At 42.5% G+C, this 25,374-nt stretch overlaps 1 protein-coding gene across 1 annotated transcript; it reads right to left on the minus strand.

Annotated features, from left to right (window-relative positions):
• Positions 1 to 593: 593 nt before the first annotated feature.
• On the minus strand, positions 594 to 16,886 carry LOC106578588 (inhibin beta A chain). Its single transcript, XM_014157574.2, has 2 exons — positions 15,972 to 16,886; positions 594 to 1,887 (listed from the first exon to the last, which is right to left on the minus strand). The coding sequence occupies exons 1-2, from the start codon at positions 16,390 to 16,392 to the stop codon at positions 1,097 to 1,099; spliced, it is 1,212 nt and encodes a 403-aa protein (XP_014013049.1). The 5' UTR covers positions 16,393 to 16,886; the 3' UTR covers positions 594 to 1,096.
• Positions 16,887 to 25,374: the final 8,488 nt, after the last annotated feature.

Raw genomic sequence — 25,374 nt, forward strand, 5'->3', positions numbered from 1 at the left:
GTTTGGAGCAAAAAGGGGTTGCAAGCCGAAGAACACCATCCCAACTGTGAAACACGGGGGTGGCAGCATCATGTTGTGAGGGTGCTTTTCTGCAGGAGGAACTGGTGCTCTTCACAAAATAGATGGCATCATGAGGATGGAAAATTATGTGGATATATTGAAGCAACATCTCAAGACATCAGTCAGGAAGTTAAAGCTTGGTGGCAAATGGGTCTTCCAAATGACAATGACCCCAAGCATACTTCCAAAGTTGTGGCAAAATGGCTTAAGGACAACAAAGTCAAGGTATTGGAGTGGCCATCACAAAGCCCTGACCTCAACCCTATAGAGAATTTGTGGGCAGAACTGAAAAAGCGTGTGCGAGCAAGGAGGCCTACAAACCTGACTCAGTTATACCAGCTCTGTCAGGGGGGTTGGACCAAAATTCCCCCAACTTATTGTGGGAAGCTTGTGGAAGGCTACCCGAAATGTTTGACCCAAGTTAAACAATTTAAAGGCAATGCTACCAAATACTAATTTAGTGTATGTAAACTTCTGACCCACTGGGAATGTAATGAAAGAAATAAAAGCTGAAATAAATAATTCTCTCTACTATTATTCTGACATTTCACATTCTTAAGATAAAGTGGTGATCCTAACTAAGACAGGGAATTTTTACTAGGATTAAATGTCAGGAATTGTGAAAACCTGAGTTTAAATGTATTTGGCTAAGGTGTATGTAAACTTCCGACTTCAGCTGTATATTTTTCAGGCACCTCATTCGCATGGTCTCTCATCTTGCAGTACATGAAAGGAGCAACTACACCGCATCTGGGTCACATAAATATCCTCTCACCTCACTCCCTTTGTTTTGTAACAAAAATATATTAGATATTATATGTATTTTTTTGAAAGTGCCACAGAGATTTCTCTGAGTTATAGATACCCCCTGGACTTGCCAACGATGGAGAACAAGCCAGTCATTGAGTCCAAATAGAAGTCGGTCCTGACAAGTGTCTTGCACGCAAGAGAGAGAGAGATAAAGGGCCTCTTCCGTTTAGTTCTGTCTCTCTGGGCATGAGACCAACTTCCCAGCCCCACCAGCTCTGCCAGGCTTTTACGAGCAGCCACACTCCTCTACGACCATGTTCTGGATGTCCTTTTTGACGATCTTTTGCTCCTCATTGTAGTAGAGCATAGACATGGCGCGTAGCCTCGTGGGCACGCAGCACGACTTAATGTTCTGGAAGGGCGCGTAGCCCCGTATGCGGTAGTGATTGATGACGGTGGAGTGGAAGGACAGCGAGGAGCCTGTGATGCTGGCCACGTGGCTGGGGCAGTCGCCCTCGCAGAAGTTGGCGTGGTAGCCCCCCGGTGCTATGATCCAGTCGCTCCAGCCAATGTCCTTGAAATTGACATAGAACTGGCGCTTGCAGCAAGCATGCACCTTGCCGTCGCACTCCAGACCCCTTTTGTGGCGTCGCCGTGGCTCGCCACCCTCGCCCTGCTGTACTACCGCCATGAGGAAGGGCCGGTGGGACTGCTCACGCTCCTGGTTGCCACTGGTCGACACCAGGATGGGTGTGGCGCCAGCTTTGGCGCACAGCGGGCAGGAGATCTTCACACTGAGCATGCTGCCGCCTCCCTTCAACAGGGCCTGGACGCTGGCTGACACGGGGAAAGTGTGCCAGCCACTGCGCCGTGTGTCCACTGCCTTCTCAGCCAGTAGCACAGACTCTTCATGGCCGTCTCCGCCATGGCACTGCTGCAACAGGCGTATAGTGACCTTGGCACGGCTGCGATTGGTCTTGGCCAGCCGGAGAAAGATCCATACATTAGCCTGCTCCACCAGAGACAGCTCACCGCCCTCCTTGGAAATGAGGAAGTTGACCGCACCCTGGGAATCGCCTAGAGAGGAAGAGAATAGAGAGAGGATCGGAGAATTAGATTAGTAAAGCATTGTAACGAAGTCTGAGCTCATTTCAGTGTAAGTAAATGATTTGCTGTCTGATTCTTGGACTGCACCGGCCACATCTGAGTCTGATGGGGTGTGATAGGGCCACATCAATCGGACTGAGTCACTTTAGGCATGGCACACGTATCATTAGAATTTCCTTACTTGACATTTATTTAATTAATTTATTTCACCTTTATTTTATTACTTAAAATAGGCCCTTATTTTTTAGCCTCTGTCTCTTTATTTAATGACTTATTTAATGACTTCAATGACATGACTTCACGCATAGTAAGGTTCTAGTCTGTTTCTCTTTTTCCAAATTTGCTTTATTCAGTTCATCATTGTCAATTCTGGGCACATCAGTTTGAAAATAATCTGTAATGTCCTTTGCTAACATTAAAGTGAAATGTGTTTACAGGAGAGACAGCAGAATGGTACATTTTCGGTACAACATGTAAATATGTTTTGCGACGTGTATACACTCACTCACTCACTGCACACACACACACACACACACACACACACACATTCACAAGCACACAGCAAGACACAACACAACAGTACTGTCCATCACATACGGTTCACCTCTTCCTAAAAATGTTTTGGGGAGGTTTAAATGCCACAACGTTGCATAATCTCTTTGTGTCACCTTTACTGGTGGCAGCCAGCATACTGTAAAGTACACAATAGTATTACAGAGAGATACAGCAAGATGTTGAAGGATTTCAGTTATTACCCATAATAACTACAGTTTCCACAGGTAGATGTGACTTCACTTGTGATGTGGCGAAATGTTTCTCGTGCCACTACGGGAGGCCTGCTGGTGAACCAAATCTATTAGCTCTGGCTCAAAACTGGCTTATGTCCAGGGACCTAAGCACAAGGACACCTCTGGAAAGCTTCTTCTAACAGATCATTTTGAATGTCTAAGCTAATCTCTTCCAATTACAGAGGACAATCTTTACAAAATGATGTCTTAACAATGCATAAAGCTCACTTTCTTGATATTATATTTGGCTCTGGGTTAGTGTTGAATGGCGGGAACCCGGTTACACTCCCATTTCCCAGGATAAATAACTGTGAGAAACTAGTCAATTATAATAATTTTATTTATATGAATGGCACGGCGTGAAATGGAACTGTTAAATTATATGTGATGTCTAAATGTAGCTTCTCTACGGCATGATAAATCTGAATGATGAATCAATGCTCAGGGTGGGGACAGACAGCCCATCTCAGTATGGAGCGCAGTTCACAATGCATGTAGACCTACAGTATCATCTCATCATGGTAACGTTTTATCTTGGGACAGGTAGGCCTACATTTGCTGCAGCATAGCCTTATAGAGTAATATAAAGACAGAATGCGCGTCTAATTTACCCATCTCCATCTGGCTTTCGGGGGTCACCTTGTTTTTTAATTGTAAAGATTATATATTTTTTATTGCACTTGCAGAGTTTTAAAACAGCTTACCACTCGAAGAATATTGTTGCTTTAAATCAGTGCATGCGTGAACACTCTCGCAGTTTTTCTCTTTCCATCAACTCCATTCAAATTGTATCCAAAATAGTTAATCCTGTTGTAGATTGAAATACTGTATAGCCTGATATATAGATGTCCTAGCCTACCTCTTTCAGGTAATACATTCAATGCAGTATTACCCTTATTTTTTAGCTAATTAACAATGGGTTATGTATAATAAGCTTAATAAGGCAAACAAAACGTATTACATTAACTTTTGAAGCGAGGAAGGAATGAAGCAACAATAGAGAGAGAAAGAGCAGGTAGGCTAATAACATTAGGGACAATATTATGAAAGGTATATATGTGTCAGCCTACTAATTATACCAATAGGCCCTATTCAATTTCAAAATGTAAATCAAATTTGCAAACCTATAGTGGTAACTTTGTAGTCTACATGTGCTGCACCAGAAGAGCATGTTCTCTTCTGCTTTATCATGGTTTGAACGATGTGCTTCATTCCAGTCCATATAATACAATACAGAAAAGTAATACAAAAATGTTAGCTTACTGGAGCTAGTTTCATTTATTTATCAAAGAGAGCATAGCTAGCCACATCTATCGGCTTTTATGTTTTTCTGTCGTATGTAATGTGCAGTAGACTATATCATATGTGCATTGGATAACTGCACAATCATTTAGCCTTTTTTGGGCTTGGCCTCATTAAATGTCATAAATGTAGGACTCATAAAATGTGTTTAATATATGGCTCATCAGGCTCAGGTAGCATCAGGTATGAATTTTGATGTGGATCAAAGCTTTAATCAAATCCAGACATATTTATATGCTTTATAATGCTTTTGAATGACACGTCCGGTTTTGCCGGGAAATACCGGGTTTCCAGGGAGAAAAGTGATTTATTTTCAAGGTTTTACTGCTATAACCTACAAAGCATTACATGGGCTTGCTCCTACCTATCTTTCCGATTTGGTCCTGCCGTACATACCTACACGTACGCTACGGTCACAAGACGCAGGCCTCCTAATTGTCCCTAGAATCTCTAAGCAAAAAGCTGGAGGCAGGGCTTTCTCCTATAGAGCTCAATTTTTATGGAATGGTCTGCCTACCGATGTGAGATGCAGACTCGGTCTCAACTTTTAAGTCTTTGTTGAAGACTCATCTCTTCAGTAGGTCCTATGATTGAGTGTAGTCTGGCCCAGGAGTGTGAAGGTGAACGGAAAGGCACTGGAACAACAAACCACCCTTGCTGTCTCTGCCTAGCAGGTTCCCCTCTCTCCACTGGGATTCTCTGCCTCTAACCCTATTACAGGGGCTGAGTCACTTGCTTACTGGTGCTCTTACTTGCCGTCCCTAGGAGGGGTGCGTCACTTGAGTGGGTTGAGTCACTGACGTTGTCTTCCTGTCCGGGTTGGCACCACCCTTGGATTGTGCCGTGGAGGAGATCTTTGTGGGCTATACTCGGCCTTGTCTCAGGATGGTAAGTTGGTGGTTGAAGGTATCCCTCTAGTGGTGTGGGGGCTGTGCTTTGGCAAAGTGGGTGGGGTTATATCCTGCCTGTTTGGCCCTGTCCGGGGGTATCATTGGATGGGGCCACAGTGTCTCCTGACCCCTCTTGTCTCAGCCTCCAGTATTTATGCTGCAGTAGTTTATGTGTCGGGGGCTGGGGTCAGTCTGTTATATCTGGAGTATTTCTCCTGTCTTATCCGGTGTCCTGTGTGAATTTAATTATGCTCTCTCCAGTTCTCTCTTTCTTTCCTTCTCTCTCTCGGAGGACCTGAGCCCTAGGACCATGCCTCAGGACTACCTGGCATGATGACTCCTTGTTGTCCCCAGTCCACCTGGCAGTGCTGCTGCTCCAGTTTCAACTGTTCTGCCTATGGAACCCTGACCTGTTCACTATGATTACTATTATTTGACCATGCTGGTCATTTATGAACATTTTGAACATCTTGGCTATGATCTGTTATAATCTCCACCTGGCACAGCCAGAAGAGGACTGGCCACCCCTCATAGCTTGGTTCCTCTCTAGGTTTCTTCCTAGGTTTTGGCCTTTCTAGGGAGTTTTTCCTAGCCACCGTGCTTCTACACCTGCATTGCTTGCTGTTTGGGGTTTTAGGCTGGGTTTCTGTACAGCACTTTGATATATCCGCTGATGTAAGAAGGGCTATATAAATACATTTGATTTGATGATTTTCGTGATGGAACATTTGTAAAATACCAGTAAAAAATTAAACCCTTCTCTGGGTGATCCAAGCAAGAGTATCTGTTCCTCTCTTTTTGTGTATAGACAGCGCATGTTGTTGCTGAGCTGAATGTTCTCAGAGTGGCTGTGATGTCATTATCAAAGGAATCGACACAGCAAATTGTCCAGTTTACCTAGTGTTGATTTGTCAGTGTAACGTTTCTAGTGCTGATTCAGGTGTTTGGTGTAAAATAACCCAAGTGCTGGTAATAATCCCCATCATAATCAAATTTACCAGCATGCTCTATTGCAGACTGATTTTTACAAGTGTTTGTTTCAATAGCTACAGTACCAATTCAAAAGTTTGGACACATCTACTCATTCCAAGATTTTTCTTTATTTGTACTATTTCTACATTGTAGAATAATAGTGAAGACATCAAAACTATGAAATAACACATATGGAATCATGTAGTAACCAAAAGCTGGTTGAGAGAATGCCAAGAGTGTGCAAAGATTGTCACGTCCTGACCAGTATATGGGGTTATTGGTTATTGTAGTTTGGTCAGGACGTGGCAGGGGGTATTTGTTTTATGTGGTTCGGGGTTTATTGGGATATGTATTTATGTAAGAGGGGTGTTTGTTTTATGTGTTCCGGGGTTTTTGGGTAATGTTCTTGTTTTGTATTTATATGGTTTTCTATGTTGTGTATTTCTTTGTTGACCTGGTATGGCTCTCAATCAGGAACAGCTGTACATCGTTATTTCTGATTGGGAGTCATACTTAGGTAGCCCTTTTTTCACCTGTGGTTTGTGGGAAGTTGTTGTTGCATAGCTATGAGTGTGTGTGTGTGTGTGTGTGTGTGTGTGTGTGTGTGTGTGTGTGTGTGTGTGTGTGTGTGTGTGTGTGTGTGTGTGTGTGTGTGTGTGTGTGTGTGTGTGTGTGTGTGTGTGTGTGTGGCCGGCAATACTGTTCGTTCGATTGTTTTCTTGTTTTTTTTCGTATGTGTTCAAATAAAGTTAAGATGAGCACTCAACCCGCTGCGCCTTGGTCCATTACGTACGACGACCGTTACAAAGATGTCATCAAGGCAAGGGGCGGCTACTTTGAAGAATCTCAAAGAAAAATATATTTTGATTTGTTTAACACTTGGTTGGTTACTACATGCTTCCATATGTGTTATTTCATTGTTTAAGATAAACCCTTGAATGAGTAGGTGTGTCCAAACTTTTGACTGGTACTGTTATTGCATGTACATCGAATGATTCATTAATCTTATGCTACTCAATTATAAAAAACATACATTTTTCTAAACTCTTCCAATATGTTACTTCCACTCATTGTACTCGTTACTGAATTAGTTGTTCCAGTTGAGATGGTTTAGGTAGTCAGTCTCATATCTTCATCTTTCCAACCAGGCAGTCGTTCTGAATGCAGGTTGCAGGTGAATAAAAATGCCAAATGTTGGATATCCCCACTGTGGCTGGATTCCAATAGGAATTATACATACATTTTCAAGACATCATAAAGTGACTTGCATGACTGATGTGGCTTGTAAACCATGCATTTCAGGCCACTGTATAAGGGTTAAACCAAGCCCTCAAAAAAGGCCTCATGAAATATGTGTTTTATTGTGTTAAAGAATTAAATTTTAATGATAACATATTCACTTAAGATCTCACTTGGTGAATGCCACAGGATTGTAAAGCTATGAATGTAACAACCATGTCTCTGTCTAACAAATACATTCATGGGTGGTAAACTCTACAATTCACTCAAAAGGCAAGACACTCCGGGAAATATGCAAATAAGGCTTTACATTAAGCAGTATGTTAATTTAACACTGAAAAGTGTGGGCCCGTATAGGCACTGGACCAGTGTTAAATGTAACATTCAGTGTTGATTTAACACTGGAGAATGTGCTGTGGCTCTTTGTGCCCAAACCCATCTGTCCAAACACAGCCACTGTATCACAAACACAGGCAAAAAATAATTGGCTTTACCAGTGGTGGCTCCGCCATTGTTCTTCCGTAATCCTGCACAGGGGCTAAAGAATGGGACTGTACAAACCCAAGGGGGCCCTAACCCAAAGAAAACCTGCCCTGAGAAGAGCGTTTGAGTGCATCGCTGCCCAACATGGTTCCTGAAATAATTTGTGAGAAAATAATTGGAATCAACTAAAGAGCGGTAGAATTACTCCTGAACAATCAACAAGAATTTAGCCAATGAAGGACAGTTTGCACAGCTGTCCTGCACACAAAAATGTAAAATTACGTTTTCAAATTTTTACCTCCCCATTGCGTGTCTTCAAAAAAGGAATAGGGAGTGGGGTGTGAGCCCAAATTACCTGACAGCTTAGGAGCATTAGTGGTGGGTTCCTCTTCTATCCAAATACTATCCTAATTAACGTAATCAATATGCTCACTCTTAATCCAGTTTAGCTTTGGAGGTCTAATGGCCTTTGATCTCTCCGTAGATGTTCCAGTCATATTGTATGGAGCCCTAATACTCTACCACTGAGGCATCACTTCAATAACAAGAATGATAACACTATAACACGCTCTTGAGGTGTTTATTCTTTACCAGTTTAAGGGAAATTGATATTAATTTATACCGGTTGATTGCCTAATTTGATAGAAATTAAACAAAATTGCCTAGAGATCCACTTGAACTAAATCCGATACAAAATGTATCAGATTTTTCTGCAACCTGTGACCTGCCAGTTGTATTGGAGGTAGTTGTATCAGCTTTAATACCTGCCAACTCTCAGTCCACTAGTTAGTAGACCTACATTCAGAGCAGACTAAACAGAGAACTCTTTGAAAAATGTGTCTTTTTCATATTTGCCTCTTTGCCTGCTGCAACTTTGAAAGAGTTCTGGTTTGATAAATCAAGCAAATAATATGATGGCTTACTGTATCCTGGACAGCATCATATATAACCACTTTTTTTTAAACTTATCTCAATAAGCAATAGTTTTAATGCATTTCTTGTAAAATATCATCATAATGATAACAGAATTGTAGCAGCATTTTTCTCTGAAAGTGCCGATCACCTTATTCTTCCCAAGTTGATTTCTCTTGAATGGTTCACTTGCCTGCTCTAACACAACCATATGTGGGTCTTAAGACATTCCAGGAATGTTCCCTGACAATGACAGCAATGTTGGAGAGCCATTGTGCAAAGAACCCAGTGTTCTATGAATGTCATTAGGATGTACGTTAGACGCTATCACCACCAAATTGAAGCAGTTACATTTTAAGAATGCTTGTAAAACGCTGTAGGGCTCATGGCAATTGTCTTTTAATAGACAAGCTATCTCATGTGTACCTGAAATCATTCCAATAGCATTCCCTAAGCACTATTGCAAGGTTAACAGAGTGCATCTGCATACAAATTGAACCCTTTGGAAAAAGTCCAACTAACATTTACGATACGTTCCATCTTAGCCGAGTCAATCAACTGACCACCGACTGACCACAGAAATTGCAAAGGTCAGTGGTGCCATCAGTCATGTAACCCCTTTGACTTGCTTCTTTGGACTCTCAGCCTCTCCATCTCACACTCCACTATCTCACTTGCAAAAACACTCTGTGCTGGCCTCTTTGGAAGGAGATGAACCAGCGGTGGGCTTGATTTATGACCCTGTACACACAATTAGACACCCAAGCCCAGGAAGATGTGCAGCAGTCGCTCTGAGTCACCGCAGTCCAGGCTTCACAGGCCAAGGCACTCCCAAGAACAATGAGCAAAGTCGGGAGAAATACAGCCTCCTCAGACTCCTAACCTTTGGAGACTGGGAGAGTGAGAGACTTTATGTCTATCTAGCTGCTCTTTAACGCCAGGTTGTAATTAATTAAATTAGGGTTGTAATCCCCCCAAAAATACATTATTTGGTGTATGCCAAGAAAATTCCATTCAAATTTCCGATGACAACAGTAATTAGAAAAGGACATGGAGAAGCACCCAATCATTTGCAATAATGCCACACATTTGACCTGAAGACTGTTCAGTCACAATATATGACTTAATGTGAAGATACAATAGATCTCACTAAGCTCAGACTAACCTGTAAACCTGATCCTATCCCTCTCTCCTGCTTACTCTGTAGCTGTTCAATATCTGTTGACAGATGTTAGTGGCTGAATCAAGCCAATAAATACTGTGGTATAGGTAGTGTGCAAGAAAAAACCTTGCCACACATGGGCTGTCACAGTGGAGAAGTGAGGTGAGGAGTGATTGGGCCAAAATGAATTACATGCCAGTCAATGAGACCTGCCTAAGGCTTCTAGTTGTCTCCCTCTCAGTGAGGCACCATGGCCTTCATGGGAATGTGGGTGCCCTCCTATCCTGCTTGAAAAGCTACACAACTCAACAGATCACCGGACTCCCTACCGGATTCCAAAGGCATCATCCACCAGTCGGTTTATTTTTATTTGACCAGCCCAGAGATATGTGAAAGTATTTACAAAGTTGCCACTTTTATCAAATTTTTCCCCTTGCTTTTTACTATTGCCTGAAACCACTGGCTGCCGTTTCTTTTCTGTTTGTCTGGGCTTTGTTAAAGGAGCCAGAATAGTCTCCATGAACCATAAAGGTTTCATCTGACTCGATGTCGGGACACTCTCTTGACGCCCTTTTGGAGTAGGCCTTGGCAGCATAATATTAATTTGGAGATATCAGAAAAGACATTTCGTTGGTGATGTCAAGAGCTTTGGCATCACATTCCAAAACATATTTAATTGCTCTGGCCACGGCACAAGAATGAATGGTAGTGGCAGCATTGAGGAAAAAAACAGCAAATGTCTTTTTTGTCTTTTGCTTTTAGCAGCACTGATGGTTCACTGCATATATACCAAATGGAGAGATGCGACAACATCAAACAGTAGTTAAACCTCTCAACCATGCAGGTTAACAAGCCAAAAAAGAGACTTGCCAATTTAGGCTACAGTACAATAATTTGCCATTGACTGCTATTTTGTACCACAATCTAAAAGTAATTAACTATTATTGGAAAGACATGGTTAGGAGGTGAGACTCTTTTGTAACTGATGTGGAATGTGACCTCTCAGCCTCAAGTCCTTGTGAGAGGAGTCCTTGAGCTTGATAACTGATAGCAGTGCTGAATACGTAAAATACATGACTGATGAGGGCATTTTAATGGAACTATTAGTTAACTTACACCAAATAGGCAGAAAATAACTGTTTCACATACAAATGTACATGTTGATCATATTCAGTCTCATGAGAAAGTGTGCTTATTTTCTTAAATCACTAACAAAACTTAGCAGTCACTATAGTTAGTCTATCTAGCCAAGTCAAGGTGTCCGGAGACAGCTGTGCGATTAAAGAGACACAGCTACCAGAAGATAAATGTGGATATAAATGTGGACATCGGAATTTCACTGATGATGTGTTTAATTAATTGCTATACTCCATGGGTAGGGGGGTTGAAGGGGAGAGTGGGCACAGACTGCGGAGGAAATTGGCAGTACCAGCACTCAACACTTTCTACACAGTGAGCAAGGCTCTTTCATGAGATACTGTCCCAACAGCCCAAAATAATTATTGGGGCCCATATTCTGTTGAATGAAGCAATTATATGCAGCACAATGTCCCTGCTGCATGGTTAATTTAACCCTAGTTATTTACAGTTTTTTGTATTTATTATTTAAGACCCCCAAGCAGAAGTGCCACTCTTCCCTTTGAATCTAAAGTTCATTCAAATGCCTATTTAGAGTAAAAGGGACTATTATGGGTTTTTTATTTAAGCCAACAAGTACAGCGAATGTGGAACTCAATAGTGATCCACACAGGAGTCCCACACAGGAGATTTCTTTAGTAGCCCTCTGATGTTGAAACAACTCTGAATACTGATAATGTGACTAAATGTCAGGCCACATCAAATTGTCATCACAAATTTAATTCAGCGAATAATTTATTACGCACTAAAAACAAATGGTTCTATATAGTGCCAAATAAGGGTTATTTGGCTTGTAACCCTTTTTGCTGCTGTAAATAGCATTTTTAAAGGTTCTATAAAGAACCATGCTCATAAGATTCTAAATGGAACCTTCATGGTGCTATAAAGATCCCTTTCCTAAGGTTATCGAAATTACCTTTTGAAGAAACATATAGTGTCCTTTTCTTTTTGGTTAGCCATATTATATTGTTAAAATACCATAGGTTTTATTATTCTGTTAGTTGACATGTTCAAATCAGTTGTGCTAGCTTTGTTATGGCTGGGGGTCCCCGAGGAGAAGTTTGAGAACCATTAAACTAGATATCAGTTCTCAATTGACGCAAAGCCATGCGTGAGTCTTTCAACAAATAGAGCTGTGAGAAAACCATGCCACAAAATATTAAAATGAGCCACCGCCCCTACATTTTTATTATAATTACTAAAAGAGCAAAGAACCCTTTTCTGAACTGCAAAGAACTATTGAAGGGCTCAAAGGGTTCTTTGAGGTATTATGGTTAAACATAGAACCATCACTCTTCCCAAAGAACCCTTGAGGAACCCTCTTTTCTTAAGGCGACTTACAGGCTATGATCATTATGACTGCATCCATCTTAATTACAATTATTGACTCTTCTATGTCAATTTGTTGTAAATCTTTTGGTGCCAAAGCGGTGGCAGTAGTGAAAAAAGTCAACAGTTGGAAGACTTGCAGAGTTATTTGAAAATAATACTACTGTTGATAAGATGCTTTTATTATTAATTGGGATATTTTCTATTGAACCATGTGGTCTATGCACTAGAAACTCATGAACACTATGGACACATATATAAAAAAGTAATACTATAAATGAATACATTTTGTAAAAGTTATTCAATTATAAATGACCAATGACCATAGATTCTGGTAACTTTGGTAAGTTAACAGTAGCTTTGCAAACCTAGGGAAAGCATAACCAAGAGATGTATCAATGACAAATGTAGGCATAAGCATAACCACAAAATGTGAGATATGTTTTCAATTACAAATGTCACATACACTACCGGTCAAAAGTTTTGGAACACCTACTCATTCAAGGGTTTTTCTTTATTTTTAATAGTGAAGACATCAAAACTATAAAATAGCACATATGGAATCATGTTGTAACCAAAAAGTGTTAAATGAAAATATAATTTCTATTTAAGATTCTTCAAATAGCCACCCTTTGCCTTGACGACAGCTTTGCATACCCTTGGCATTCTCTCAACCAGCTTCATGAGGTAGTCACGTGGAATGCATTTCAATTAACAGGTGTGCCTTGTTAAAAGTTCATTTGTGGAATTTCTTTCGTTCTTAATGTGTTTGAGACAATCAGTTGTGTTGTGACAAGGTGGGGGGGGGGATACAGAAGATAGGCCTATTTGGTTAAAGACCATGTCCAAATTATGGCAATAACAGCTCAAAAAAGCAAAGAGAACGACAGTCCATCATTACTTTAAGACATGAAGGTCAGTCAATACGGAAAATGTCAAGAACTTTGAACGTTTCTTCAAATGCAGTTGCAAAAACCATCAAGCGCTATGATGAAACTGGCTCTCATGAGGACCGCCACTGGAATGGAAGACCCAGAGTTACCTCTGCTGCAGAGGATAAGTTAATTAGTGTTACCAGCCTCAGAAATTGCAGCCCAAATAAATGCTTCACAGAGTTCAAGTAACAGACACATCTCAACATCAACTGTTCAGCTGAGACTGTGTGAATCAAGCCTTCATGGCCGAATTGCTGCAAAGAAACCACTACCAAAGGACACAAATAACAAGAAGAGACTTGCTTGGGCCAAGAAACAAATTGGAGATTTTTGGTTCCAACCGCCGTGTCTTTGTGAGACCCGGTGTGTGTGAATGGATGTGTATGGATGTGCATGTGTATTTCCCACCGTAAGGAGGTGTTATGGTGTGGGGATGCTTTGCTGGTGACACAGTCAGTGATTTATTTAGAATTCAAGGCAGACTTAACTAGCATGGCTACCACAGCATTCTGCAGCGATACGCCATCCCATCTGGTTTGGGCTTAGTGGGACAATAATTTGTTTTTCAACAGAACAATGACCCAGCACACCTCCAGGCTGTGCAAGGGCTATTTTACCCAGAAAGAGAGTGATGGAGTGCTGCATCAGATGACCTGGCCTCCACAATCCAAAGATCTCAACCAAATTGAGATGGTTTGGGACGAGTCGAACCTCAGAGTGACGGAAAAGCAGCCAACAAGTGCTCAGCATACGTGGGAACTCCTTCAAGACTGTTGGAAAAGCATTCCAGGTGAAGCTGGTTAAGAGAATGCCAAGTGTGTACAAAGCTGTAGTCAAGGCAAAAGGTGGCTATTTGAAGAATCTCAAATATAAAATGTTTTTTGATTTGTTTAACACTTTTTTTTGTTACCACATAATTCCATGTCTTATTTCATAGTTTTGATGTCTTCACTATTATTCTACAATGTAGAAAAATAGTTAAAATAAAGAAAAACCCTTGAATGAGTAGGTGTTCTAAAACTTTTGACCGGTAATGTATATTTTAGTCTGCTTCCTGATCTATATGCTAAGGCTTTGGTATAATAATATTTGGTCTGTCATTGTCATATTGATGTAAATTTGAGGCGTGGTATTTATGGTGACACACGGTTACAAAAATATGTTGATGCTCACAACAGAAAGTTTGTGTGTTGACATTTTAGTTGCGCAAACTCACAATCCTATTGCCGATGGCTGTCTTACAATCGTATGTTTAATCAACATTTTTTGTAATTATAGTGTATACTCTCACTTAGGTTTTCCTAAACGGTTCCACTGTTCATTTATTTCAAGTGTTTGCTGTTGCGAACGTCAGGGAGGGAACCTGGCTCCAGTAATGAGCAGCATAGCATTTTCTAATGAAGTGAATAAAACTGTTTTATTTTTAAACTTGACTCTGTTTCCTCAACCTCAATACATGCATCAATCAATAAAAATAAAAAAAAGAGTATTTCCCCCAATTCTGACATAAAAAGTGTTGTTTTCAATGCCATGTTATAGCTACTTGACAACTCTTTCAAATTGTACTGTAAAATGCATATTCTAAAATGAATATTTAGAAAATTCCTAATGGACAGGTTGAAAAAGTTGGGTCTAACTACCCACATAGACGAAGAGCCTACGTTGAAAATATACATAGTTTTTCTAGAATTCTTTGCTTTTACCTCCTTGTTTTTTTTTTTGTTTTTTTTTACCACATAAAAGGAACAGCAACTTGACATCACACAATAAAGGACATTCTCATTTCCTTCATTGTGTGTCTGACCATTGGTTTTAAACATAAGTTGTGTGAGTGTGAGTAGGCCTACTGCAGCAGTTCGCAAAAATGTTGTCTGTCAAGTCCTTGTGAACTCACTGCAAATGCCAGTCATGACTTGGAGTACATATCCTTTATACTCTCATTGAAGCACTTCTCTCTCCCCCCTTGCTGCAACAGAGATTCAGGAGCACTCAAGATCACCTCACCAATTACACAGTACTGTATTTACGAACCGAATAGCCCTTTCCAAAATACTGTACTGTAAAATGTTCTGCACCTTCAATGGCAGTCATAATTTGCTATGGGAGGAAAAAGGAACATTGTTCTTGTGCCGACACAGTTCAGCTTTTTCTATATCCCATGTTCCCCTCCTGGGCTATCAAAGTCAGAGCAGACTCAGATCTCCCTACACATCATAGGTTTGACAGCACCTTTGAACACACCACTCTACACTCGACAGCAGGTTTTAAACCCGCCTGTGGAAGAAGAAAACAGGGTAGAGTCAGTAACTGGATAAGAGTTTTTTTTCTTTAACCTGAGGAGCTTTTTTTAAAAATAAATCTCTCTCTCGTTCTCTCTCTCTCTCTCTCTCTCTCTCTCTCGCTCTCTCTCTCACACTCTCACTCTATTCGTTGTCGCTGCCATTTCTGAGAAAAACACTCATTCGGTCTCCCGGCGACTGCTACTGCACTACTCTGAATAACTTCACACGGGAGCTAAGGGACACAAGCCTGGGAGTTTTCTAAGCAGATAATTGTGTATTCTTTAAAGCAGCAGGGGTTCATTAGGGACCTTAAGGGAAGGGTGGCAGGGGAAGGTGTGGGGGTGGGGGCAGCTCTCTGGGTAGAGTCAACAGGTTAAACTGATCTATCACACAGGTGGAATTAAACAGGTCGAGAGCCGGTCGTTTCAAAGAATTAGGTCTGCAAACTTGCCGAACTGGGTTACAGTCCTATAGCCTTTGTAGCGTTTAGCAAGGCCGCCTTTTTTTCCTCCTCCTTAGACAAGGACCTTTCTTGTTGCTCTGTCTATCGCTCTCTCTCTTTTTCTCTTTTCACACATATACATGCTCGATCACCCCCCCACACACACACCTGTGGCACTCACCGGCCTCTGCGAAGGTAAGGATCTCAGTCGTCTCGGCCATGTCGGCGGCATCAGGGCGCCCGTGGCTCCCATCCTCGATCTGGACGCTGCCGTCCTCAGCCACTCTTCCCACGTGCAGCTTGCGGATGGCATTGAGCAGAGCAGCGCGGGGCACCGGGTGCGTGACATTGGGCCGCACCTGCAGGTGCAGCATGTTGAGGATGTGCCTCTTCACTGCCTCCACCACCTCGGGTTTGCTGCCATCCTCCTCGTTGAGCCGCGCCAGGGCGCAGGACGGGCAGTCAGTGACCTCCGGCACCAGCTGGGACTGGGTCTGTGGTGGCGTCTGGCCACCACCTATCGCCACGGACAAAGAGCCGGCCCCGCCACAGCTATGGGCAAAGAGCAGCAACATCCCACTCAGCATGGGCAAAGGAGACATCCTGGACTAGACAGGTCTGCTGCCGGGACAACGGAGAGCAGCGCAGCGAGCACCAACTGGTAGGCGAAATGATGAGAGTGGGGGAAAACTATCAGTCCTTCTGCCAAAAGAGATTTTAAAAACTCCTCCAGACAAGGTAAGCTCTGGACAAATAAATTTAGTCAGCAGTGCTGTACGACTTGGTATATAAGTTTAAAAAGTGACCCTTAAAGTGAGAACAAAAAGGAATAATCCTTGTGTTTAAAAAGGAGAGATGGCTGAAGAAGGAGAGGTGTGGACAGAAGATGGTCTTGCCAGTGCTGGAGTGGAGATGATGTCTGATCCTTTGGAGGTTTTGTGTGGGAAGGTCAGTCGTCTTCAGAAGGTTACCCCAGGGAAGCGTAGTTCTCTGTAGAAGAGTGTGAGTGCTCACTGTGCACAAGTTGAATGGTTTTGTGAGAGTGGGCAGGGCTCTCTTTGCTGTCTCCCTCTCTCTTTCTCTCTCTCCCTCTGTACCTCTCCCTGTGTCTTACCGTAATTATACCTCCCTCCTCCCTCCTGATCCCACCCTTTACTAACTCACTACTGACTCATGTGTTTCACTAACTTTGTCTTTATTTATTTATTTGGGGTTGTGCTGTGTGTTTCACAGTGGAAGGCTTGCCAACCTTATTTATCACATTTGATTAACTACTTTTGAACATGTTTTTTATCCTTTGTTGCTCATTCCCCTCTCACTTCTGTTAAATTCAATCACATGGTTGTTGAATTATTTGTCTTACAGAATTGCAGACATTGGTTTGTAGTGATGTACAATAAGAAGTTCTAATATGGCTTGTATGCATGTGTTTAGAGTGTGTGACAAGTTGAAACTCTTTAACCCATTACAGTCTAAGCCCTGTCTAAGTCAGGGGTGGGGGGATTCTACTAAGCTATATGAAATTGTTTTAAGAAGGTCATACCAAGGATCAATTGGCTATTTGATATTGAATTGTAATACACCTTGATGTATCAAAAAAATATATAAAAAATTATTTGATGAAATGTTTATTTGGTCTTCTACTTGCCCATACAAATGCATTGAATAACAGATTCACTACATGGAACAACAGATAGTCCCTCAAAAAATAAAAAATAAAGTGTGTTCTGAAGTGTCTGTCCTATATCGGAGTGATATAAGAAAGATCAGGAAAAATATGTTACTTGTTTTTACATGTATAAAAAAAAAATAGAGTCGATTGATCCCATAAAATTCTAAATCAAATAGATAAATGATCCATAGTATGATCTTAAAACAATTCCAAATGTCAGCTTAGCACCCGCCTCTCTCCCAACGTCTTAGACGCTAGAGATTTAAGTTGAAACATTCAACTCATTTTGAAGATGGACATGCTTGCCTTGTCTGGTTGCAAGGGTTAGATAGCGTACCATATTAGGGCTTTGTTTAAAGGAATGTACATTTGTGGTCACTGGTAAGCCCCAGGCAAAACACTCAAACCCCACAATGCATCAATCCATGGTTTTTTAGATGGCTGTATGTTGTGTCATTGTTTTTCATGTATTTCTCGTCAGTTTGATGTGAATGGGATGATTGGGTTCAGTTTTTTTCCTTACAACTGTATTACATTCGCCTCATCTGCCGATTCACCAGGAAGTGACCACAGGGTCAACTTCCTGTTTTAATAAGTTGAGGTCAGACGTCTGGGATTCTCAGTGACACAGACAGACTCCGACTCTTCGGCGTGACATCATCAAAGGCAAAGCAGAAGGCTAGTGTGAGTCGTCCATGTTTCCAAAAATCTACTCCAAGTCATGCAAAGTCATCCAAAGTATATTATCAAATAAGACATTGGTCTTGATCAATGGAAATTTACTTGCAGTTGTAACAGCTCTGGAAAGTGACTGGCTACGATGACTCACCATCTTGTGTTATGATCAAATTAGCATCTGAATTGTTCATGTTAACTAAGGCTATGTGAAAACTCTGAATAAACCGTTTTTGGAGCACTTTGGGAGCTAACAGCATACTCCAAAATGTTTGTTTTTGTTTCTAATGGTCAAAGACTGTAATTACATATACTACATTCAATTTAATTGTAGTTCTAGACCTCGAAGCAGCTCTAAACTATGTGGAAAATTGTGTGCAGGTAAACATTTGTATTTGTTTAGTGTTACATTACAGTTGAACACTTTAATATCCTACTCTAGTGTGTATTTTTAATATCTATCTTCTAAACTAACTGAAGGATCCACTGTATATGTCCTAATGGCACTACTCCCTCTTGTGGACATATGATGTACCTTCAACCACATACTCATTCCTTCTCCTTTATGTTTACTCTCCCCCTCTCTATGTATCCATCTCTTTCTCCACCTCTCTCTATTTCTCCCTCTCCATCAACCTGTCTGTCCTCTTTCTCCCCTCGTTATTTACTTCCCTCACTTTTTCTCATTTCCCTCTCTCTCTCTCTCTCTCTCTCGCAGTTTGGCTGCTGTCCGCCACTGTCTCTCGTAAAGGTTAGGGGTCATTTCCTTCCACTCTGAGCTTTAGCAGCAGGACCTCTGCAACTTTATGAAACACGTAATAGGTGAATCCAGCACATCATTCCGCTCCTGACAAATTTACTACCTCAGAGTCTCGAGAAGAGACTTCCCCCTCCGCGGACAGTGATGGGCCAATAGAGCAGCTCAACGTAGCGATGGCCGTATCATGTCAGACGGAAAAAGACAGGAGGTCCTCAAGCCAGCCAGAGGCTACAGCTGCCTGTGTGTGACACCCTGTTGCTGAGAGGAGGGTCGGGGTGAGAAGGATGGTGGCCTGTGTGTGTGTGTGTGTGTGTGTGTGTGTGTGTGTGTGTGTGTGTGTGTGTGTGTGTGTGTGTGTGTGTGTGTGTGTGTGTGTGTGTGTGTGTGTGTGTGTGTGTGTGCGTGCGTGAGTGAGCACGGGGAGACAGCAGGTTATGTGGAGGTGAGGTATCTGTTATAGTTCCCATAACACCTTTTATTGTACTTTGTACAAGATGGAGTAGACACAGTACAGAGTTGAATGATGACGATTTTTATTATTAACATTATTATTATGATCAGCGTGTGTGTGATGGCACGGAGGGGCCTCGGCCATGTGTGATGGATTGGTTCGCTCCGTCTCCACGCCAGGGGAGATATAACCGGGAGAAGGATGCCGAGAGTCCAGCAACACTCAAGTTACGGCATTCCTCACCGTCGCGGCGGGGGCGTTGAGCAGACCCCATTAAAATCAAATCCCCAACGAACGGGGATGAGGTGGTGGTGACAGTGGCATGGGGGGGTTGGAGGTTTATTCACCCTGAGAAAGTGATGAGTAAGTCTTTCACCAGATGTGCTCCTCCAGTGCGGAGTAATTCTCCCTTCCTCCATCCAGACGCATGGGAGAGCCCGTGGCTAAGGTTTGACCGTTACTGGGCCTGGCCAGACACTGTCCAAGTATCCCCTATTTCTCCACTAGCCTGGTCCCAGACCTGTTTGTGCTGTATAGCCAACTGCCATTGTTGTTCGCATGACCACAACCTTAGGAGTTGGCTATACAGCACAAACAGATCTGGGACCAGGCAATCTCTCCATCCTGAGAGAAACATAAATGGGAAGAGGAAGCTGGACAGAGAAAGTGAGGGCATGTTGAGTGTGAATGTGGAGCAGAGGTTTGTTGAATCAAGATGAGTAGTGAGAGTAGGTTCAGGCTCAGTATAGGTCCCGTGGCTGTCCAATTTATGAATATACTGGATTTCAGTTTGTGTTAACAAATATGTGGAAGTAATTTGGACTTGAACTTGAACTCAAGTTCTGAATCTCCAGGGCCACCTCAATGTCCTTTATGAGCCTCGCTGTGGAAATGGACACTGACTATATTAAAACTTTAAGCCCACCTTGTGTACATTTGTGGAATAATAACAATTATTCCGTTTGCCAACTGTATTAGTTGTTCTTCTGAGGCGTCAGTATGTTTATCCCATGGGCCGTCCCGTTTAAACTAGTCGTGATTATATTTCGCAGTCCGGTTAGGATACACCTGACCTAAATAGACATTGTATTCTCAGACTCCCACTCTGTTGGAAAAGTGAAAGGCGCGTCTAATGTGTGTCTGACTGGCCGTTTTTCACAGAAGAAACCCCACCCAAATGGAGAAACATAATGAATGTTTTTCAGCTAAATATTTATTTATAAGCAGAGTTAAGTGTATAACTCGAACAGGGGTGCAGTTTAGTGGTTTGGGAGACGGGCTAGTTACCAACAATTCTGTAGACTGAAATTGCTTCTCGGTATTTATGCAACTGTCTTCAAAAATGTGAGCTATGTGAGTCACCCTGGACTGTTCGGTAAATCTCCTCGATGAACAAACACAAACACTTGTTTCGTTCATTAGTTGTAAAAATGTCATCATCTAAATCTCTTCTGTCCTAAGATGAGCTATTAACGCCTAATAAGGAAAGAGGTGGATGGGGTATATGGTCTGTCTGGGTGTAGTGCGGAATGTTAGTTACTAGTATAAACGGTCACACAAAGTCAGGCTGAACTAATACAAATACATACAGAGTGGAGAATGAGAGAGACAGAGCCTTTATTAACCATCTATCCAACCTGTTAAATCCCTGACCTTTTAGTGATGGTGACTACACCGAGATGACTTCACTTTACAGTAGACGCAGTGGAAGGATAAGATCTGCTGGAAAGGCCAGCGCAGCCCCAACACTAGCGCAGCCTCATTGTTTCCGAGTGGAGGATTGAGAGAGTGGAGCAGAGGAGAGGCAGTGGGTGGGGAGTAAGAGGGGATGGGTGGGGGAGGGGGAAGCAACGTTCTGTTGCACAGCTGTGTGTGGTGTGTGACGGTGCAGGGAACCCAGACAGCTTTAAAAACTGTTTCCGAAAGCCGGTGGCTTCATGACAAGCTTCTTCCACACACACACAATCAGGGGATTTCTACGCCCCATATGCAGTCTTATGTTAATAAACTGTTCTTTGTTTTGATATGCCTGTGTGGGTGCATGTGTGAGGGTGGACCAGGAGTGTGTGTGTGTGTTCTTACTTGAGTGTCCCTTAAGGTTAAGGCTACCCTTTGACTAAAATACATATTGGAAAAGAGAAAACATCATAACTGTATTTTCCATGCGTAAGTCAACCAATGGAAGCCCTACCCCCTCCCCCCAAACCTCACACACACACACAGTGTTTACCCCCTAAACTCAACTCACACTCTATAAAATCAGGCTCTTGCCCCCCTCAGCCAGACCAGACGCATCACAAGCCCCAGAATCATGACACCTCAAAGGTCCGGCTGATTCAAGGGGCCTATGGCTACTTGGAGGGGCCAGATTATATGTGAATCAGGGGCCCACCCATTACTCTCACTGCCTTTGTAGTGGCTGAGTCAGGATCCGGTTAGAACTGGGAAGAATACGGTAGCACCCTTCTCTCACTAAGAGTGGTAGACAAACGGTCAGGCCAGATGCTGACCATGCTGCGTGTTCAAGCCCATAAAGCAGCCTGTACAATATTAGTAACTTTGTTTCTTACTTGGATCGGCCTGTGACTTTAACTGTTGCTATGTTAAGTGCCTTGGAAAAGTCCCCCTGCCTCTTACTGGCAAACTTGACGTATGAGATTAAAATATTTGGCTAGTCATGTTGGCGAAGGACATGGAGTGTTTTGCCTTCCCTTTTTTTCCCTATTGTTTAATGTGGAGAATGTTCTCTTTTGAATTGCTTATACAGTACCAGTCAAAAGTTTGGGCACACCTACTCATTCAAGGGTTTTTCTTTATTTTACTATTTTCTACATTGTAGAATAATAGTGAAGACATCAAAACTATGAAACAACACATATGGAGTCATGTAGTAACTAAACAAAATGACTAAAGTCATACAAAAACATTTTTAAAGAAAAACCCTGGAATGAGTAGGTTTGTCCAAACTTTTGACTGGTACTGTATATGCAACTTCTGAACAGACTTGAGAGAGGTGAAGTTCAAGAGCCACGCGTCCCCCCTGAAACACAACCCTGCCAAGCCGTACTGCTTCTTGAAAACCTGCTCGCTTAACCCAGAAGCCAACTGCACCAATATGTAGGAGTTAACACTGTACAACTGGCAACTGTGTCAGCGTGCATGCGCCCAGCCCGCCACAGGAGTTGCTAGAGCACGATGGGACAAGGATATTCCTGCCGGTCAAACCCTCCCCTAACCCGGACGACACTGGGCCAATTATGCTCCACCTCATGGGTCTCCCGATCACAGGATTGAACCCGTGTCTGTAGTGATGCCTCAAGCACTGTGATGTAGCGCCTTAGACCACTGCACCAGTCAGGAGGCCTGTTTGATGGTTATGCCGATGTAAGAACCAGCTCTGCTAGCGCGAGTAAAATGGTCAGAGTGAGCTGTTCTCTCATTTGTGTCTGGAAGCAGCTAGCAAGCTAGCCAACGTTAGCCAGTTAGCTTGGGTGCTTGACTGCTGTTGTTAGCACAGAATGCTCGGATCAACCCTACTCCTCGAACTGAGTGTCCATTGAGCTCTCTAAACGCTCTAAATTTACGAAAGGTCAATCTGACAATGCTCTGAGTTGACGAACACCCAGAGCATAGTCTGGCACTGCTTATTAAATTTACGAACACACCCGTAGTTTAAACCAGACTTCAGTCCAGAAGGAACGGGTGCTTCGGATCATGCGATTAGGGACAAGAAATGGGTGCCTTTGAAAGGAGTAAAAAGGGTGCCTTTGAAAGGAGTGATAACAGGGGTGGCTTTAAGTGTTGAGGAGGATCAGTTGAAATTGAAGATTCCCAGTGTCTGTGATGACTGCTGTTTGGAGAGCCTTTGCCCAACAAGGTCAAGTTAGGAAGTGTAAGTTATCCAGTGATTGCTTTTGTTCTGAAAATACTACAGTGTTTTAGGTGTCAAGTTTAATACATTTACATTTTTTACATTTAAGTCATTTAGCAGACACTCTTATCCAGAGCGACTTACAGTAGTGAATGCATACAATGCATACATTTCATTTCATGCATTTATTTATTTTTTGGCCTGGCCCCCCGTGGGAATCGAACCCACAACCCTGGCGTTGCACACACCATGCTGGCGTTGCAAACACCATGCTCTACCAACTGAGCCACAGGGAATGGGCATGTTGCAGCAGTGTGTAGGAGGGAGTTTCCTAGATGTGAGAAGTGTGTAGGAGGACGCACCCCTCCTAGGGACGCCCCCCTAGGGACAGCATGGAAGAGCACCAGTAAGCCAGTGACTCAACCCCTCTAATAGGGTTTGAGGCAGAGAATCCCAGTGGAGAGAGGGGAACCGGCCAGGCAGAGACAGCAAGGGTGGTTCGTTGCTCCAGTGCCTATCCGTTCACCTTCACACTCCTGGGCCAGACTACACTCAATCATAGGACCTACTGAAGAGATGAGTCTTCAATAAAGAGTTAAAGGTCGAGACCGAGTCTGCGTCTCTCACATGGATAGGCATACCATTCCATAAATATGGAGCTCTATAGGAGAAAGCCCTGCCTCCAGCTGTTTGCTTGGAAATTCTAGGGACAGTAAAGAGGCCTGCGTCTTGTGACCATAGCATATGTGTAGGTATGTACGGCAGAACCAAATCGGAAAGGTAGGTAGGAGCAAGCCGATGTAATGCATTGTAACTTAGCAGTAAAACCTTGAAATCAGCCCTTGCCTTAACAGGAAGCCAGTTTAGAGAGGCTAGCACTGGAGTAATATGATCAATTTTTTGGTTCTAGTCAAGATTCTAGCAGCTGTGTTTAGCACTAACTGAAGTTTATTTAGTGCCTTATCCGGGTAGCCGGAAGGTAGAGAATTGCAGTAGTCTGACAAAAGCATGGATACATGTTTCTGCATCATTTTTGGACAGAATGTTTCTGATTTTTGCAATGTTACGTAGATGGAAAAGAGCTGCCCTTGAAACAGTCTTGAAATGTTTGTCAAAAGAGAGATCATGGTCCAGAGTAATGGCGAGGTCCTTCACAGTTTTATTTGAGAAGATCTCTTTGTTTCCTGGGACCTAGAACAAGCATCTCTGTTTTGTCCGAGTTTGAAAGTAGAACATTTGTCGCCATCCACTTCCTTATGTCTGAAACACAGGCTTCCAGGGAGGGCAATTTTGGGGGTTCACCATGTTTCATCAAAATGTATAGCTGTGGGTCGTCCGCATAGCAGTGAAAGTTAACGTTATGTTTCCAAACAACATCACCAAGAGGTAAAATATATAGTGAAAACAATAGTGGTCCTAAAGCCTTGAGGAACACCGAAATGTACAGATGATTTGTCAGAGTACAAACCATCCACAGAGATAAACCGATATCTTTCTGACAGATAAGATCTAAACCAGGCCAGAACTTGTCCGTGTAGACCAATTTGGGTTTCCAATCTCTCCAAAAGAATGTGGTGATCAATGGTATCAAAAGCAGCACTAAGGTCTAGGAGCACAAGGACAGATGCAGAGCCTCGGTCTGACGCCATTAAAAGGTCACTTACCACCTTCACAAGTTCACAAGTGCTATGATGGGGTCTAAACCAGACTGAAGCGTTTCATATACATTGTTTGTCTTCAGGAAGGCAGTGAGTTTTTTTTTTTTAATTGAGAGAAATGGGAGATTCGATATAGGCTGATCGTTTTTATATTTTCTGGGTCAAGGTTTGGCTTTTTCAAGAGAGGCTTTATTACTGCCACTTTTAGTGAGTTTGGTACACATCGGGTGGATAGAGAGCCATTTATTATGTTCAACATAGGAGGGCCAAGCACAGGAAGCAGCTCTTTCAGTAGTTTAGTTGGAATAGGGTCCAGTATGCAGCTTGAAGGTTTAGAGGCCATGATTATTTTCATCAATGTGATATAGTATTAAAAAACTTGAGTGTCTCCCTTGATCCTAGGTCCTGGCAGAGTTGTGCAGACTCGGCCAACTGAGCTTTGGAGGAATACGCAGATTTAAAGAGGATTCCGTAATTTGCTTTCTAATGATCATGAT

The sequence above is a fragment of the Salmo salar genome, chromosome ssa19, assembly GCF_905237065.1.
Source record: "Salmo salar chromosome ssa19, Ssal_v3.1, whole genome shotgun sequence".
Classification (NCBI taxonomy): Eukaryota; Metazoa; Chordata; class Actinopteri; order Salmoniformes; family Salmonidae; genus Salmo; species Salmo salar.